We start from the raw sequence: 15,887 nt of genomic DNA on the forward strand, positions 1-15,887 counted from the left end.
TCACTCACTTGGGAAAAGGGAATAATAATAATTTATTCTTTTCAATAAATACAGCCCAAAGGAATATGAGGATTAAATGTGATAATACATATAAAGCATTAGACATAGTGCCTGGAACTTAGTAAGCATCCAATAAATGTTTGCTATTATTAGTAGACAGTAAAACAGTACTTGTTGGATGAATAGGAAGCTTATACTGCCTTAGGAAAAAGTCGCTCGTGTAGGAAGGTGAAAGGTCCCAGCTTGATTAGGTCCCAGCTCCATTACTTTCCAGCTGTTTTGCTGGTGTTAAGAATTTAGCTTTTCAAAAAAAAATGTTAATTGAGTTTTGAGAAAGAGAGAGAGAGCAGAAGCGGGAGAGGAGGACAGAGGATCGAAGTGGGCTCTGCACTGACATCAGTGAGCCCGATGTGGGGCTCAAACTCACAAACCACAAGATCATGACCTGAGTCAAAGTCATATGTTTAACTGCTGAGCCACCCAGGTGACCCCAAGCTGTGTAGTTTTAAGTCTGTTTCTTCATCATATAATGATTAAATAATACCTACCTTATAGGGATGCTATGAACATTAAATAAGGTGTATAAAACACATACTACAGCATTTTACAAGTCCATAAGGGTCTTATTCTAGAAGCTCAATAAATAGCAGTAAGTTTCACTATGTGCAGATGACATCTAAATCCATGGTTGAAATATATATATATATATATATATATATATATATACACACACACATATATATACATATACACACATGTGTGTGTATATATATATATATATACACACACACACACACACATATTTATATATACTTATGTATATATTTGACCCTCAAACATCATGGGTTTAAACCACGAGTCCACTTCAATTCACAAGTTATTTTCAATAAATACAGTACAGAACTGTAAATGTATTTTCCTTATGATCTTCTTAATATGATCTTCTTAATAACATTTCTTTTCTCTAACTTTCTTTATAATTAAGAATACAATATATAATACATATAACACAAAGTACATTAATCAACTATTTATGTTATGGTGAGGTTTCTGGTCAATAGTAGGCTATACGAAGTTAAGTTTTTGGGGAATCAAAGGTTATACATGGATTTTTGACTGTGCAGGGGGCAGCATTTCTTAACCCCTGAATTATTTAAGAGTCAGTTGTGTATTTTTCCCCCAGACCTCTTAATTGCCTCAAATCCCCCCACCTTTTGGCATTGTTTCCCTTTCCCTACAAACTGGCTCTTATGAATATGTCTTCATATATATGTATTTGATATGAAAGAATGACGCCTCACATCCTGGAAGCCAAGATAAAATGCAGCTAAGTGGTTTCCTTCTTGCTGCATTTTCACATTTTGCTTGACTTCTCAGAAAAGTAGTCATAAAACTTCCTCCCTGTGCTAATCTGGAAGTTCAAAGTCCAAACATCCCCCTTAGTGCCACTAATGATCTTAAGGATTTAAGGAAACTGAAATGGTATTTCCTTTTAGCAAAAAAAACAAAACAAAACAAACAAAAACACTGAAAATACCATTGAAGTGTGTGTATGTTTTAATGGGAACTGTGACCATAATCTTCTCTTGCTAACAGTTCTATATGCTGAATATCCAATGGGTAATTTACTGTTGGTCCTGAATTTATTTCTTTTCACTAATTACCAATAGTTTCACATTCTTAGACTGTGAAATTTAGCAAACATTTTCATAATTCACTTTGAATATATTTTTTTATTTTAAAAAATTTTTTTTAACGTTTTATTTATTTTTGAGATAGAGAGAGACAGAGCATGAACAGGGGAGGGGCAGAGAGAGAGGGAGACAGAATCAGAAGCAGGCTCCAGGCTCCGAGCCATCAGCCCAGAGCCCGACGCGGGGCTCGAACTCACGGACCGCAAGATCGTGACCTGAGCTGAAGTCGGACGCTTAACCGACTGAGCCACCCAGGCGCCCCATATTTTTTTATTTTTAAAGAGAGCACGTGTGGTAGAGGAAGAGAGAATCCCAAGCAGGCTCCATGCCTGGACCTGCCTCCTGCCTCCTGCCTGCCCCCCCACCCCCACCATCCCACCATGACATCACAAGCTGAGCCGAAACCAAGAGTTGGATGCTCAACCAACTGAGCCACCCAAAAGCCCCTGAATATACTTTTTTATAGTTCTAGCCACTCCACCATGTAGAAGTCAACTTTATCTTCTCAGGCTAAATACTTATGTTGTTTATATTTTACATATATATAATTTAAATATATAAATCTATATAAATATCAGTTTTTAGTTTAATCTCATACAACAGCCTTACAGTACTTTTGAGTATTTCAGATGTTTTTCTTTAGATTGCCTCTGGCGGTATTACAACTTTGTTCAGATTTAGTATTCTAAGTAGTGACAGTACATAGATAAGATAGATAGCAGTATAAGATCAAGTAAAGTAGGTCAGAGGTTTGATTATTGCTTTCCTGCTTGGCTAGTGTGATGGGAGACAAGAGCACTAGGCTAAGAGACAAAACATCCTATTAATACCCATTTTTGCTACAGCGTTCATCCACAAGTGATTTAACTTCTATGACTCTCAGAGACTTCTAAACATATGAAAATAATAATGCCTACCAGTCCCATCTTCCAAGGTTGTAAAGTTCTTGCTAAAATTGTAAAATAAAATACAAAGGCAAGGTTGTCTTTCTCGTTATTTGCTGCTTTCTAGCCATTTGGGTACTGCTCTTTAGGCAACACCTATGCATTCCCTTTTTAAAGCCATTTTATTGTAAGCTGAAAAAATAAAACAATAAAAACTTAAAGAATAAAATAGATATTTATTTATTAAAAAAAAATTTTTTTTTTATGTTTATTTATTTTTGAGACAGAGAGCATGAACGGGGGAGGGTCAGAGAGAGAGGGAGACACAGAATCTGAAACAGGCTCCAGGCTCTGAGCTGTCAGCATGGAGCTCGATGCGGGGCTCGAACTCACGGACTGCGAGATCATGACCTGAGCCGAAGTTGGTCGCCCAACCGACTGAGCCACCCAGGCGCCCCGAATAAAATAGATATTTAGTTTAACAACAAAATGAATTTATGTGAGGAGAGCAGAGAAATTACAATTTTGAACACGCAAACCATGGTGAACCACAGGAAAGTCCTAAGAACAAAGGAGGAGAGCATCCTTTTTTTTTTTGTAATTTTGTTTTTTCTAACGTTTATTTATTATCGAGAGACAGAGAGACACAGAGCATGAGCAGGGGAGGGGCCAAGAGATGGAGAGACACAGAATCCAAAGCAGGCTCCAGGCTCCAAGCTGTCAGCACAGAGCCCGACACGGGACTCGAACTCACAAACTGCAAGCTCATGACCTGAGCCGAAATCGGACTGAGCCAGCCAGGTGCCCCGAGAGGATCCTTTTAATAGAGGGGAAAAAACAAGTTGGTAGAGGTTGTTAAGAATGGTCCATGGGAAGGAAGAGGGTGAGAGTTCAGGGCTGTGGCAACTTCTCATTGGCTGGGTTGCTGCTGGCCAAGGAGAAAATCTTCCTCCTGCTAGGGTATTAAAGTAAGCCTCTTCTTGTCTGTGGGAGTATATAAAGTAGGCTGTGACAAATGGTACATGCCTGAGAGTTCTCCCTTCACGACTTCCCAATTCCATTTTTAATGAGGTTTTCCTTTATACATTTTCACAGAATCAACTGTTGTACCACTGAACACTGAAGAAAGATCATTTCTACAGGTGCTATATTAATTTTATAATATATGAATTTTTTTAATTGTGGTGAAAACACATAAAAAAATTGACTTAATCGTTTTTAAGTGTACAGTTTAATGATATTAAGTATATTCACAGTGTTGTACAACCAATCTCCAGAACTTTCTCATCTTGCAAAACTGAAACTCTCTACCTATTAAACAACTCCCCATCTTTCCCTCCTCTTAGGCCATGGCAATCAACACTGTACTTTCTGTTTCTATGAATTAGACCACTTCAGAGAGCTTATATAAGTGGAATCATCAATATTTGTTTTTGTGACTGGCTTTTTTCACTTAGCATCATGTCTTCAGGGCTCACCCTTTTATAGCATACATCGGATTTCCTTCTCTTTTAAGGCTAAATAACATTCCCTTGTATGTACACACTACATTTTGTTTATCCATTCATTCACCAATGGACATCTTCCACCTCTTGGCTATTGTGAATAATGCTGCCATGAACATAGGTGTGCAAAACTATACAAACTTGTTTAACAATACATATCTGTGCCTTAGTCTTTGTTTAATAAATAAAAATGAAAAGAAAGCTTATTCCTTTGAATGCTCCAGTTCAAAATCACAATGCCTATCTGTGATTACACCTAACAGTGAGTAACTGATTCCTTCAGTGGATTAATGCATTTGCCTTTCAAATTCCAAGATTTGTAGTCTAATTTAAATGTAATCAAAATATATTGACAGGTATTTAAAAATGACAATATTCTATGGGAAGAAATAACAAAATTAAGAGTTTTTAAAATTCACATTTGGTTAAGGACATATTTACAACAAAATTATTTAATTTTTTTGTTTACCCCATATACTAAGACCTACATATTTGTAGCAATTTTACAAAAATTTTAAGCCATACTTTCAAATTTTAGAAATGCTCATAAAGTGCCTATAACTGAAAATCTTTTGTAACGACATATGATAAAATTTTGCATTTTCTGTAGGAAAGAATGTAAAGTAAGATTAAGTTTAGACTATTTAAGCCATCACTTTAGGAGTTATTATGAGAATTCAATAAAGTGGCCTTAAGAGATGATACTGTTTCAACCATCTCATGGTACAGGTAGAAATATGAAACACAAAGAATCATGAACTTGCCCCAAACCACATAACAAGCCATCCTCAGAAGTCATATATTACATAATAAATGTAACACATAATTGTATATATTGTATATAATGTACAATAAACTAATTATTTAATGTTATTACTATTAGCTTTGACAATATAGGCAACTCTTGATTATTCAAGAAATATCTAGATGATTAAATAGGTACAGTAAAATGGCAACAAACAGTGCTATGTCAAAGCAGGTACTTAAATATCTGTATCCCTTTGTTTTTCTATTCCTTTACCTACTTCTTATGGAGCAGATAAGAAAGTAAAAAAGATTAAATATGAATCTATTGTTATTTTTACTATCTTAGCAACACTAATAACAGGTTTGTTGGAAAAGATTAAAATTATTGCATAGAGTGAGGTTTTTAAATTACCGATCAATGTATGTTTATAGGAAATTGCTTGACCTATTTAAAGAATTTTTTTTTAATTGCATATATATCCAGAATTTAAGAGCTGGGTGAGACCGTAGAGATGACCTGATTCAACTCTCTCAATTTACCGATGAAAAAAGTTGAGATTGGAAAGAGGGACCTGTCCAAAGTCTCCCAACTAATTAGTAAGACTAAAGCATTGGTCATCTAAATCCCAGTCCAGTCCACGCTGCCCTCCTCACTTCCACATTCATCATGATACTTCCACATAGATAGGAAGAAAGAATTACATCTGATTTCAGATCTCTCAAAAGTAACGGTTTTGTGCTAATAAATGATTTAATGGTTTGATTCCTTCACTAAATTTAGTCAACATCAATTGAATATGGCTAATTTATGATAAAGGTCATTAAAAAAACTTTATATAATTTACTGTGGCACCAAACATTATTAGTATTTAGCAACAGAATATATCACTATTTGAAAATACGCTAGATTAAGGGGGTCATCTCTTGACACGTATCAAATCAACAAATACAAGGATACTCCCTAGTGTTGGGGAGAAAAATACAAAGAGGTGAAAGGGTAAATAATAATGAAGGTTAAGACGGTTCAAGAAAATAGAGTTACAGAAGGAATGGCACAAGGAAATGCATGAGCAATTGCTAACAGGAATGGGATCAGATGAAGGAATGAACTGCTCCAAGGTTACCAAGGCCAAGAAAGGCTTTGTGAAAGAGGGCAATTGAGTTGGGTTCTACTGCAGTGCTCCTGGAGAGGTAGAGAGGAGAAAGGGCAGCAAAGGCAAAGGGAACAGTGTATTGAGAAACAAAGACAGACATGGGCATGATTTACTCAAGAGGGAGTTATCCAAGTTGGCTAGAGCTACAGGTCTATGGGTGAGGAAATACTACAGGCTGACGAGACTGAAAAGGAAACTTGGAAATCTGGTTTCGAAAGTCCATTGTATTTCCTCCCTTCTCTTTTCTAAAAGTCAAAACTCTGGTGAGTTTTAAAAATATATTAGAATTCATTCTCATTCTAAGGGAAAATAAAACAATAGTGCCTTGTTTTTTTTTATTTTTTTATTTTTTTATTTAAAAAAAATTTTTTTTAACATTTATTTGTTTTTGAGACAGAGAGAGACAGAGCATGAACGGGGGAGGGGTAGAGAGAGAGGGAGGCACAGAATCGGAAGCAGGCTCCAGGCTCTGAGCCATTAGCCCAGAGCCCGACGCAGGCTCGAACTCACAGACCGTGAGATCGTGACCTGAGTTGAAGTCGAAAGCTTAACTGACTGAGCCACCCAGGTGCCCTAGTGCCTTAATTTTTAAAAGGAAAAATGTCCAAATCATGAAAAGGAAAAAAGAGCCATCTAAAGTGAGAAAAGAGTCTGCTCTGTTATAGAATCCTTCTCTATGTGCTTGTATGTCTAATTTGAAATAATAAATGACTCAATAAATCCAAAATAATACTTAGGTTAGTAATATTAAATCACTCACTAATGACATTATCATACGACTTGAGAAAAAAAAAATCTAACAAATTCAATTTTAAAAGGATAACCAACTTTTTTGTGGCTCACAAAAGCACTGTCTGACATAATTACCTATGTAATTCGTAAAACCTCATCTTCCTAAGCCAAAAAATCTAACTGTATAAAACTGTCCCGACACCAGTTTTAGAATTTGCATTGTTTTACCCTCCTGTAATTTCATCTGTGATTGGATGTTCTGCTATGAGGCTGTTGCGGAATGGACAAGAGTAGCAGACATTAAAGTCTAAGAATCTACCACCAAAACAAGAACAAAAACAAAAAATCCTAAAATGGTGTGGACCTTTTAGAAGCTTCAGGGAGGTTATGAGAGAGAAGGATAGCTCTAGGACCTCACTGAAAACACTAGCTAAGGGAGATCTCATGTTAGGAGCTGATGATGTCCCACATATTTATCTTTAATTAGCTGCCTGGAATTTAGAATGCCTTTCCCAAAGAAACATCAAAAATGGTAACTAGGCTTCCAGGCTAGGCCAAACAAACAAACAAAACATACTTTAGACAATAACAAAGATTAAAGACTATACATTAACTGTGACAAATAATAAAACTAATATAAATATATTGTAACATGTTTAAAACACATGCTAGCATGTGGGCCTAGCACTCCCAGGGACAGACCTTTTACCCCAGCTTATATGAGCTGAGTTAAATGTCCCCTCTCACACACCCCCAGTTTTAGCAAATCAGGATGACTCGCTGACCCTAAAACACATTCTCAGTTCCATGAATTTTTAGTCTTTGAAGCCCTTCTCCTTAGTCTACCTATACAAATACTCTCTGACAATATTCACATCAACTCCACATGGTGACAGCTGAAATATTCTAAAAATAGGGCTTGTATATTCTTCTTACAACTCAAGACCGTACTGCAGGTAAAAGAAGTAAAGATAAGAATAGTAAAGAAGGACTTTTCTGACTTTCCTAGGCACCAGCTAGGCCTAATTCTGACAGATCACAGAATCACAGATCATGCCTTCAAAGGACCCTTTGGATTCCCAAGGTGGAATAGCCATGACTTCATAAGCTGCATGGGTGCAGTGACCAAGTGTCCTCATTCTTTCTCCAGAGCCCAGAACTATGCCTACACATGGTAAGGAGAAAAGAATAAATCATTATACAAGCCTTGCTTCCAAATTTCATCATCATCCTACAAGAGTCCTCCTTCCTCCTGTACCACTCATCCTCCTCTCCCTTCTGCCCCTCCAAAAATAAGCAGGCCCTTTATGCTCTAAGTTTAACTCCCAAGTAAACACAAATTTTGCATCAAAATATGGACTACTATTATCTGTAAACAGAGAGCAATGCCAACCACCTCCACTCCCCGCCCCCCTCCCCACCACTACCAATACGTACTCCATGAACAATGGCTGTTTAAAAACATGCTGCCAAAAAGAAATATGGCAGTTCAGGAGACAGCTGGCCTTACTGCAGGCATGCTGGCTATTAACTCTGTAGGATATTTCTATGCTAAATTCAGTTACACAAAAGGCTACTAATAAGCATTTATTTTAATAAACAAATACAATAGATATTGTAGATAATTTGGGTATTTATAAGTTGGAGAATACTAAGATTCACCAGGTTTAAAATTTTACATACAACTTTGATTTTATATACTTTGAGCCTAGTATCCCAGTCCTAATAATTTTAATGTACTCATAAAGTAAAAGAACATTAGGAAAAACAGTTCAATAACATCAGAATACCTACTCCCCTGCCACCAACTAGTATAAAGTTCTAAGCAGTCTATACTTTCCTGTGTAATATGCACCGAGATTAACTCATTGTTCAAAATCTCTAAAAATATAATATAGGGAAGTAGAGAATTATTTTTGTTGTTTTTCCTAAAGTACAGCTTTTTCAAAGTTTCAATACTAATGTATAAAGTGTTAACAGCTGGGGCTCCTGGGTGGCTCAGTTGGTTGAGCATCAGACTTCAGCTTAGGTCATGATCTCACAGCTCATGAGTTTGAGCCCCGCATCGGGCTCCCTCTCTGTCCCTAACCCACTCACATTCTGTCTCTGTCTCTCTCAAAAATAAACAAACATTAAAAAAAATCTTCAGTGCTAACAATTATAGTAAAAGTAACATTATCTGTGTTAATACTCTATGGGTCATATTCTGTATTTGCTAGACATGTGCCTTTGAAAAGCCCAGTTTTTATACATTGCTTTGAGCATCACCGTATGTTTTATTAAATAGTACCATTTGATATAATAGCACAAAATGATATTTTTCCAGAAACCGTTTGCCCTAGGGCAAAAGATCTCTTGCATCACCAAATATACTCTACAAATCTGTAACTATTCTTGTTATGACAGTCCAAAGCAGATACACTCATTTACACTTAGGTAGAAACTTCAGTGGAGAGAACTATTTAATGGACTAATAAAACGGAGATAGAAGCATGTAACTACAGTCTGGGAATGAAAGCACTCAAGGGCACAGAGCCTAGTTCGTATCTTGCTCTCTGAATAATCTGTGTCCTTTCATCACTCACCTCTATTTCTCAAGATCATCTTTTCTCTCCACCCATTTTTATTTCTCCCTCTTTCCAAACATCTGACTCATCAACTTTTATTCAGCTTCATCTAATAAGCTACTCTTCTACTTTGAAACTCCTTCACTCAGATTTTCATGAAATTATAGCAAGAGGAAATCCTTGTGGAGAGCAGTGTGAAGTTGTGAAAGAAAGGTAGCACGGAGAGCATAGGATAGGGGGTGAAAGGAAATGGGACACCATGGGGTTCAGGTCTGTCCTGCCTGCATCTAAAAAAATATTTCTCCTCACAGCAGAAAGGCAGAACAAACTATATCCCACTAAGCCTCTAAGTTGGTTTAAGAAATACCATCTACCTACAGCAGGTAGCTCATTACAGAAAGCAAGGAAGCAGTCTCAGGTTTCGTAAGTGGATAGCCAGGGCATGGGTGAATACCTTCCCTCTAACTTGCTAGTGAGAGGTCACTTGTGTTCCAGTGGCTACTCTCACTTCTCAGACTTGGTCTACAATATTATCTTATATGCCCTTCACAGGCTAGTAGCAAGTTTTCACATGAAGCAACTGCACAAAATTTCCTATCTTTTTCATATTTTTTACAGCAGCATCATTAGGAAGGAATGAACCAACACAGAAAGGTGTATTCTACCTTTGCACTCAGTTTTTGTTTCTGAGACTCGAGAAGTAAGAAAGCTCTGAGATAGGAGGGGAATAATAGACAGGAATGAGAACCTCTGGGTGTGGCTCTGGCTGAATTGAGATTGGAGGACCTTGACGATGTCTGTACTCTAAAGTATGCAAAGTACAATTATCTGCCAAAGCTGATGTTCAGCTCTGCACAATTGTGTAATGGGAAACCCTGATGCAATGCTTAAATAACCAAAATCAGAGATGAAGGGATGGGTACATCTTTCCCAGCTCTCGTAGGTACAGGGTAACCTCAGTGTAACAGCACATAGAAGATTTAAAGAAAGACTCCATTAAAAACTGCCTTTTAACCATTTCCAACTGCAAGGGCTAATTAAAACAGCTTATTTACCAGTGCCAAACATGAGATTCCTAGCTGAAGAAGTTAAAGCCACATCAATGTTGAAGAATCATTTTGTCTCACACAGAAATAATTCCAGCACACATTTTTCTCTACAAAATGTATCCCACATATTGTACTGTAATCACGCTGTAACCACGGTTCCATTTACTCTGACAACAAATACAAAACTACAGGAATATATTTTCATTTCTAGGGAAAGGAGGCAGAGTCATAATGTGTAAGGTTACTCTCCTCCACTGCTGGAGATGCAGTGCCACACTGCAAAAGGACTAGAAAATTATAAATCATAAGATCATTTCTAAAATCCTGTTAGGCTAATTTTTTTGTAATTTCAAAAACTTTTAAATGCTTTAAAACCAAAAGCAACTGAAGCAAATTAAGAAAATCAATGGCAAAATGTAAAAATAACATAATAGCCCAACTGCTCCCACTAGAAGAGCTGCATAAATCCACCAATAGACGATCCCTGTCAAACTACAACCGCTAAGGGGAAAAAGTTTGCTAATTTAAGAAAATTGTATACATGCAGGCTGCTGGGACGACCTCTAGGTGCTGCTGTAGAGAGACCCCCTTCCTAAAGACTTATTTCTTTCCGGGTATTTTAGCCTCCCCCACCCCCTAACTGCACTGCACTGCGCAAAGCCATTATAGACAATCACTTCAAACATATTTGCTGCTGAAAAAGCCTCAGAAACTAACATCCTGCAAGGTTCAAGAGGACAAACAATGGCTTTTTACTTTTTGTTCCAAATTATGGTATAGATGGATGAGTTAGACTAAACACTAGAAGGTTTAGCAGATTGTGTCAATGCAACCAGGAGGCCGAAGAGACGCAAAAAAAAGACAGCTACCACTGAAGCCCTCCTCCTTTCCCCAGCCATCTCTACAAAAGGACTATTATTAGTAAATGTTAAAACCAATCCTGTGCATAAGTTAAAACTGTCAGACGAGACTGGGAGATGTGGGAGTACAGGGTGGAGTGGTTCCTGCGACGAGCTCTTAGCAGCCCAGGCTCCATCTGATATGTCAGCCCCAGCATCCGAGAAGCTGACGAGAGATGGAAGCTCAGACGAAAACCCTGCGAGCGTCGCGGGGGGAGGGGGAGGCCTTAACGTTCGGATCAGATTAACCAGTGCCAGACCGCGGTCCCCGCGCCCCGCATCTCCTCTGATCCGCAGCATCCCAAAAGCCGCAGGGAGCGAGGGACTGCAGGGCCGGACGAAGACGGGGCAGCCAGCCGCTTTACCTGTGATGGACCAGGTCCAGCGGTAGAACTCCACGGTGTCGTTCAACGCCGTGGACACCACGTTGAGGACACTGCCCGGCTCCGAGTCCAAGAGCCCCATCGCGGCTGTAAGCGGGCGCCGGCGGCAGCGGGAGGAGAAAGCGGAGACACCGCGGGCGGGTTGACCCCGGAGGCGACGGCCGACGGAGTGAGAGGCAGCCGGGGACCCCTCTAACGGCGGCGGCCCAGCTGCGTCTTCTCCTCCTCCTCGGGGCGCCGCGGAGGTAGGGTTGCGGCGGCTGCGCCGACTAGCCGGGCGGAGGAGAAGGTACCGTCCAGGTTCCCAGGAGAAAGAGGAGGAGGAGATCCCGCCGTGAGCTCCAGGCGCAGCACCAGTCTGCCGCCTCGCGCCGCCGCCGCTCCAATCCCCTCGGCCCGAGTCACGTGGCCACGCGCGGGGCGGAGGGGCCGCCGCCCCTCCTCCCGCCCGCGCTGCTGGGACTCTTGCGCAGGGATGCTGCGGTCGTGGGGTGGCGAGAGCCAGGTCCGCGCAGGCGCGCGCCGCCCCGCACCTCTCGCCGTGCGGGAGCAAGACACCTGGGCCCTTTCGAGCTGTCTGTCTTCCCACCGCCCACCCCGCGAGTCTCCTTAAGGCTCCTTCTCGGTCTCGGTCGTCAGGAGGAGGGTACGCCGCCTTCCCACGGGTGACCTCGCTTCCTCCCCGATACATCTTAGGAAACAAGACAGGGAAGAATGGGCGTTTTGTGAGCAAGGATGAGGTAGGCGAGGTGCTTTGGTCCTTACCTGTCATTCACTTCTATTTCCTTTAGGTTCGGTTTTTTCACCCCTACTAGCACATGCCTGTCCTGACAAGAGAAATGCACAAGTTATCCCTCTAAGTTAGTGAAGTGATATTTGTCTTCCAAGCTAGACTGATGGAGATTGGACTTTGGGGTCTACTCACTAACCAATTTACAAATAATTTGAATGAATGCTTGCATGTGTTTTGTAGACTCTTTTATTATACCTGGAATAATCAAAGCAATATAATTGTGTTAAATAAGGTCATTATGGCTTCAGACAAGAGGGAGGACGGAGAGAGCCCTTACTGTTAGAGAAGTCCTCTTGGACCTGAAGAAGTTGAGGTGAATGTAAAAGGATAATTGCTCAGGAGACAAAGGACAATCTAGGGGAAAGAGGAAAATATTAATTTTTTATTTTAAAAGTTGTTTAGATGGTAAGGTGGGAGCCAACGGTATAATATACCCCTGAAAAGTAGCAAGTATAATCTACATACAGTTCTTAATTTGATAGTTTCTGACGTCAGCAAGACCTTTGAGAATAAACTTCTCACCTACTTGTTACTTAAACATGTCACCTACTCTTTGTTTAACCTTTTCTCCAGTTGTTGGTTTAGGATGCTCCATTTAAACCACTGAGTCAAGTGTGTGATTGCTTCTGCTCTTTGGCACTGTTAAAATAAAAGGAATGCTGTTTTTTAGCATATTTGGATAATTTATTTGTTTTCCAGTTGATTTGGTTATATATTCTTTGATTTTATTTTATCTTGGCAACATCCTAGAGGATAAGAATTATTTTTAGTTCCTCATTGAGGACCTAACCCAGTGCTATAAATAATAACTAATGAATGTTTATGATGATGTCAACATTATAGCATACTTATTTCAGAACATAAAGACTATTATAAGTGGCAGGAGATTTAGGGAGAGAAGAGGTAATTAAATCTAATTGATTTATTATATCAAGCAACCACAGTCTTAATGGTGTATTCTTGAAATTAACCAAATAAAATGTAATTTATCAAATATATTTACCAGATTAAAGTTTTTGGATTGAAATTATGGTTTCTCAAGTCTCAACCCCAAAGTTATGTGTATCATACAGAATTTAGTAGATATCTATATACACACAGTCAAGCTGTAATACCTGAAGAGTAGATAAGGATCAGTGATCTACTCTATGTACTTTGATGATCTAGTGAAGTTCAGATTAGTTTGACCTTCACCTAGAAAATTGATTACTACTTCTATATAGTGAAATCCTGGATACTTTTTATGGAGAACAGATCCCCATCCTCACCCACATTCACACACACAAAACTTCATTCAGCATCTTAGTTGTTTAATGCAGTGTGAACTTGTTATAACAGCTTCAAGTATTTTTCTAGCCTCTCTGTAGTAGAGGCCAATTTAAGCCCCTCTATTCACTAGGGGGCGCCTGTCACATACAAGAAAATCCTAGACAAGTGATGACAAAAAGTCAGGAGTGGCACTTACACTTCCTTCACAGTACCGAGAAGAGTAGTATGTTTATTTGCATTTATGAGCTGTCTAATCATACAGCAAGAAAAGTACCCTAGAACTTACCCACTCTGGAGCTCCATTACCCAGTGTAGAGACTAATAGTCCAGTACATACTCAATTTGCAAAGGGAAGGAGACCTGCATGTTCATTCACCTAGAGTGACAACCATCTAACCAAGATCTTGGTGGCATCGTGACAGAACAAAATCAAATATATGCATCCACAGTATCTGCAAAATTTTGAGGCCTAGAGTTATTTGTTGTGGATTGAATACAAATAAGATGTAGTTATCTACAAAAAATTGAGAGGGGATATGATTATCATAAAAATTGATTTTATATAAAATAGTAAAATATTTTAACATTTCTTACAGCCCATGCAGAGTTAACAACATAAATCAAGCTGTCCATTTTTTCCCTAGTGTTTCTGCCTTTCCACATTGTCAATATCATTAGCAACGTGTGCTTTCAAAAAAAAAAGTGAACCTAGGAATCTGTCGAATCAGGAGTGAAAGCATGTAGTTTGATGAAGAATCGTAGAAAGGCCTTAAATGTTACATAAGTAAATTGTAGATAATACTTACAGAAAATGGAGAAACTCGTTGGTAATAAAGTTGACCCTTGAACAACACAGGTTTGAACTATGTGGGTCTACTTATACATGGATTTTTTCTCATAAGAATCTAGGAAAAACTTTTGGAGATTTGCAACAATATGAAAAACTCACAGATGAACCACATAATCTAGAAATATCAAAAAAATAAAATTAGGTGTGTCATGAATGTGTACAATATATGTAGATACTAATCTATTTTATCATTTGCTATCATAAAATATAGCAAATCTATTATAAAAAGTTAAACTTATCAAAACTTACCCACACAAACATTTATAGACCATACAAGGCATGATTCACAGTTGAGAGAAATGTAAACAAGTGTAAAGATACAATACTAAGTCATAACTGCATGAAATTAACTGTAGTACATACTGTACTATTGTGATAATTTCATAGCCCCTTCCTGTTATTGTGGTGAGCTCAAGTGTTGCCAGTATCCACTTAAAACACTGTGTGAGGGGCACCTGTGTGGCTCAGTCAGTTGAGCATCCAACCCTTGATTTCAGCTCAGGTCATGATCCCAGCTCAGGTTGTGGGATAGAGCTCTGCATCAGGACTAAGCATGGAGCCTGCTTAAGATTCTCTCCCTCTCCCCCTCTGCTTCTCTCTCTCTCTCTCTCAAATAAAATTTTTTAAATACACACTGTATGATACTGATCCTCTCTGTATGAATGATATGTCTCTCCAGTAAACTGGGAACCACAGTAATAAGTGATCTCTCCTGGATCTCACATATTTTTCATCATGTTTAGTGCAAGCCTTGAATGGGACCTATACAAAGTGTCACTAGTGATGCTGGGAGTGCTCCCAAGAAGCAGAGAAAAGTCACGACATTACAAGAAAAAGGTGAATTGCTTAATATGTACCATAGATTGAGATCTGCAGCTGCAGATGCCTGCTGTTTCAAGACAAATGAATCTAGTGTAAGGACCGTTGTCAAAAAAAAAAAATAAAAATAAATAAATAAAAGGACAAGACATGAAGCTGTTGCTACAGTTCTGCCAGCAGGTGCAGAAACCTTGAACTTTTTGCAAACTGCCTTTTTATCTCATACTGAAAATGCAGCTTTTATGTGGGTTCTGGATTGCTATAAAAAAGGCATAATTATAGACTCTAATATTTGAAAAAAAAGTGAAGTTATTATATGACAACTTAAAGCAAAAGGAAGGTGAAGCGTGTGATGCTAGAGAATTTAATGCCAGTGAAGGATGGTTTGATAATTTTAAAAAAGAAGTTTGGCTACTAATGTCAAGTTAACAGGAGAAGCAACTTCTGCCAATCAAGAGGCAGCATATGAGTTCCCAGACACCATTAAGAAATCATTGAGGAGAAAGGATATCTGCCTAAACCGGTTTTTAATGCAGATAGAA

At 38.7% G+C, this 15,887-nt stretch overlaps 1 protein-coding gene across 1 annotated transcript in view; it reads right to left on the reverse strand.

Annotated features, from left to right (window-relative positions):
* Positions 1–11,981, reverse strand: part of ELOVL4 (ELOVL fatty acid elongase 4) — a 32,862-nt gene extending 20,881 nt beyond the window's left edge. The window contains exon 1 of the mRNA XM_007090140.3: positions 11,597–11,981. Within this exon, the coding sequence (XP_007090202.1) occupies positions 11,597–11,696 (100 nt within the window). The 5' untranslated portion in view covers positions 11,697–11,981. The remainder of the gene's footprint in view (positions 1–11,596) is intronic.
* Between the last annotated feature and the right edge of the window lie 3,906 nt (positions 11,982–15,887).

The sequence above is a fragment of the Panthera tigris genome, chromosome B2 (genome assembly GCF_018350195.1).
Source record: "Panthera tigris isolate Pti1 chromosome B2, P.tigris_Pti1_mat1.1, whole genome shotgun sequence".
Classification (NCBI taxonomy): Eukaryota; Metazoa; Chordata; class Mammalia; order Carnivora; family Felidae; genus Panthera; species Panthera tigris.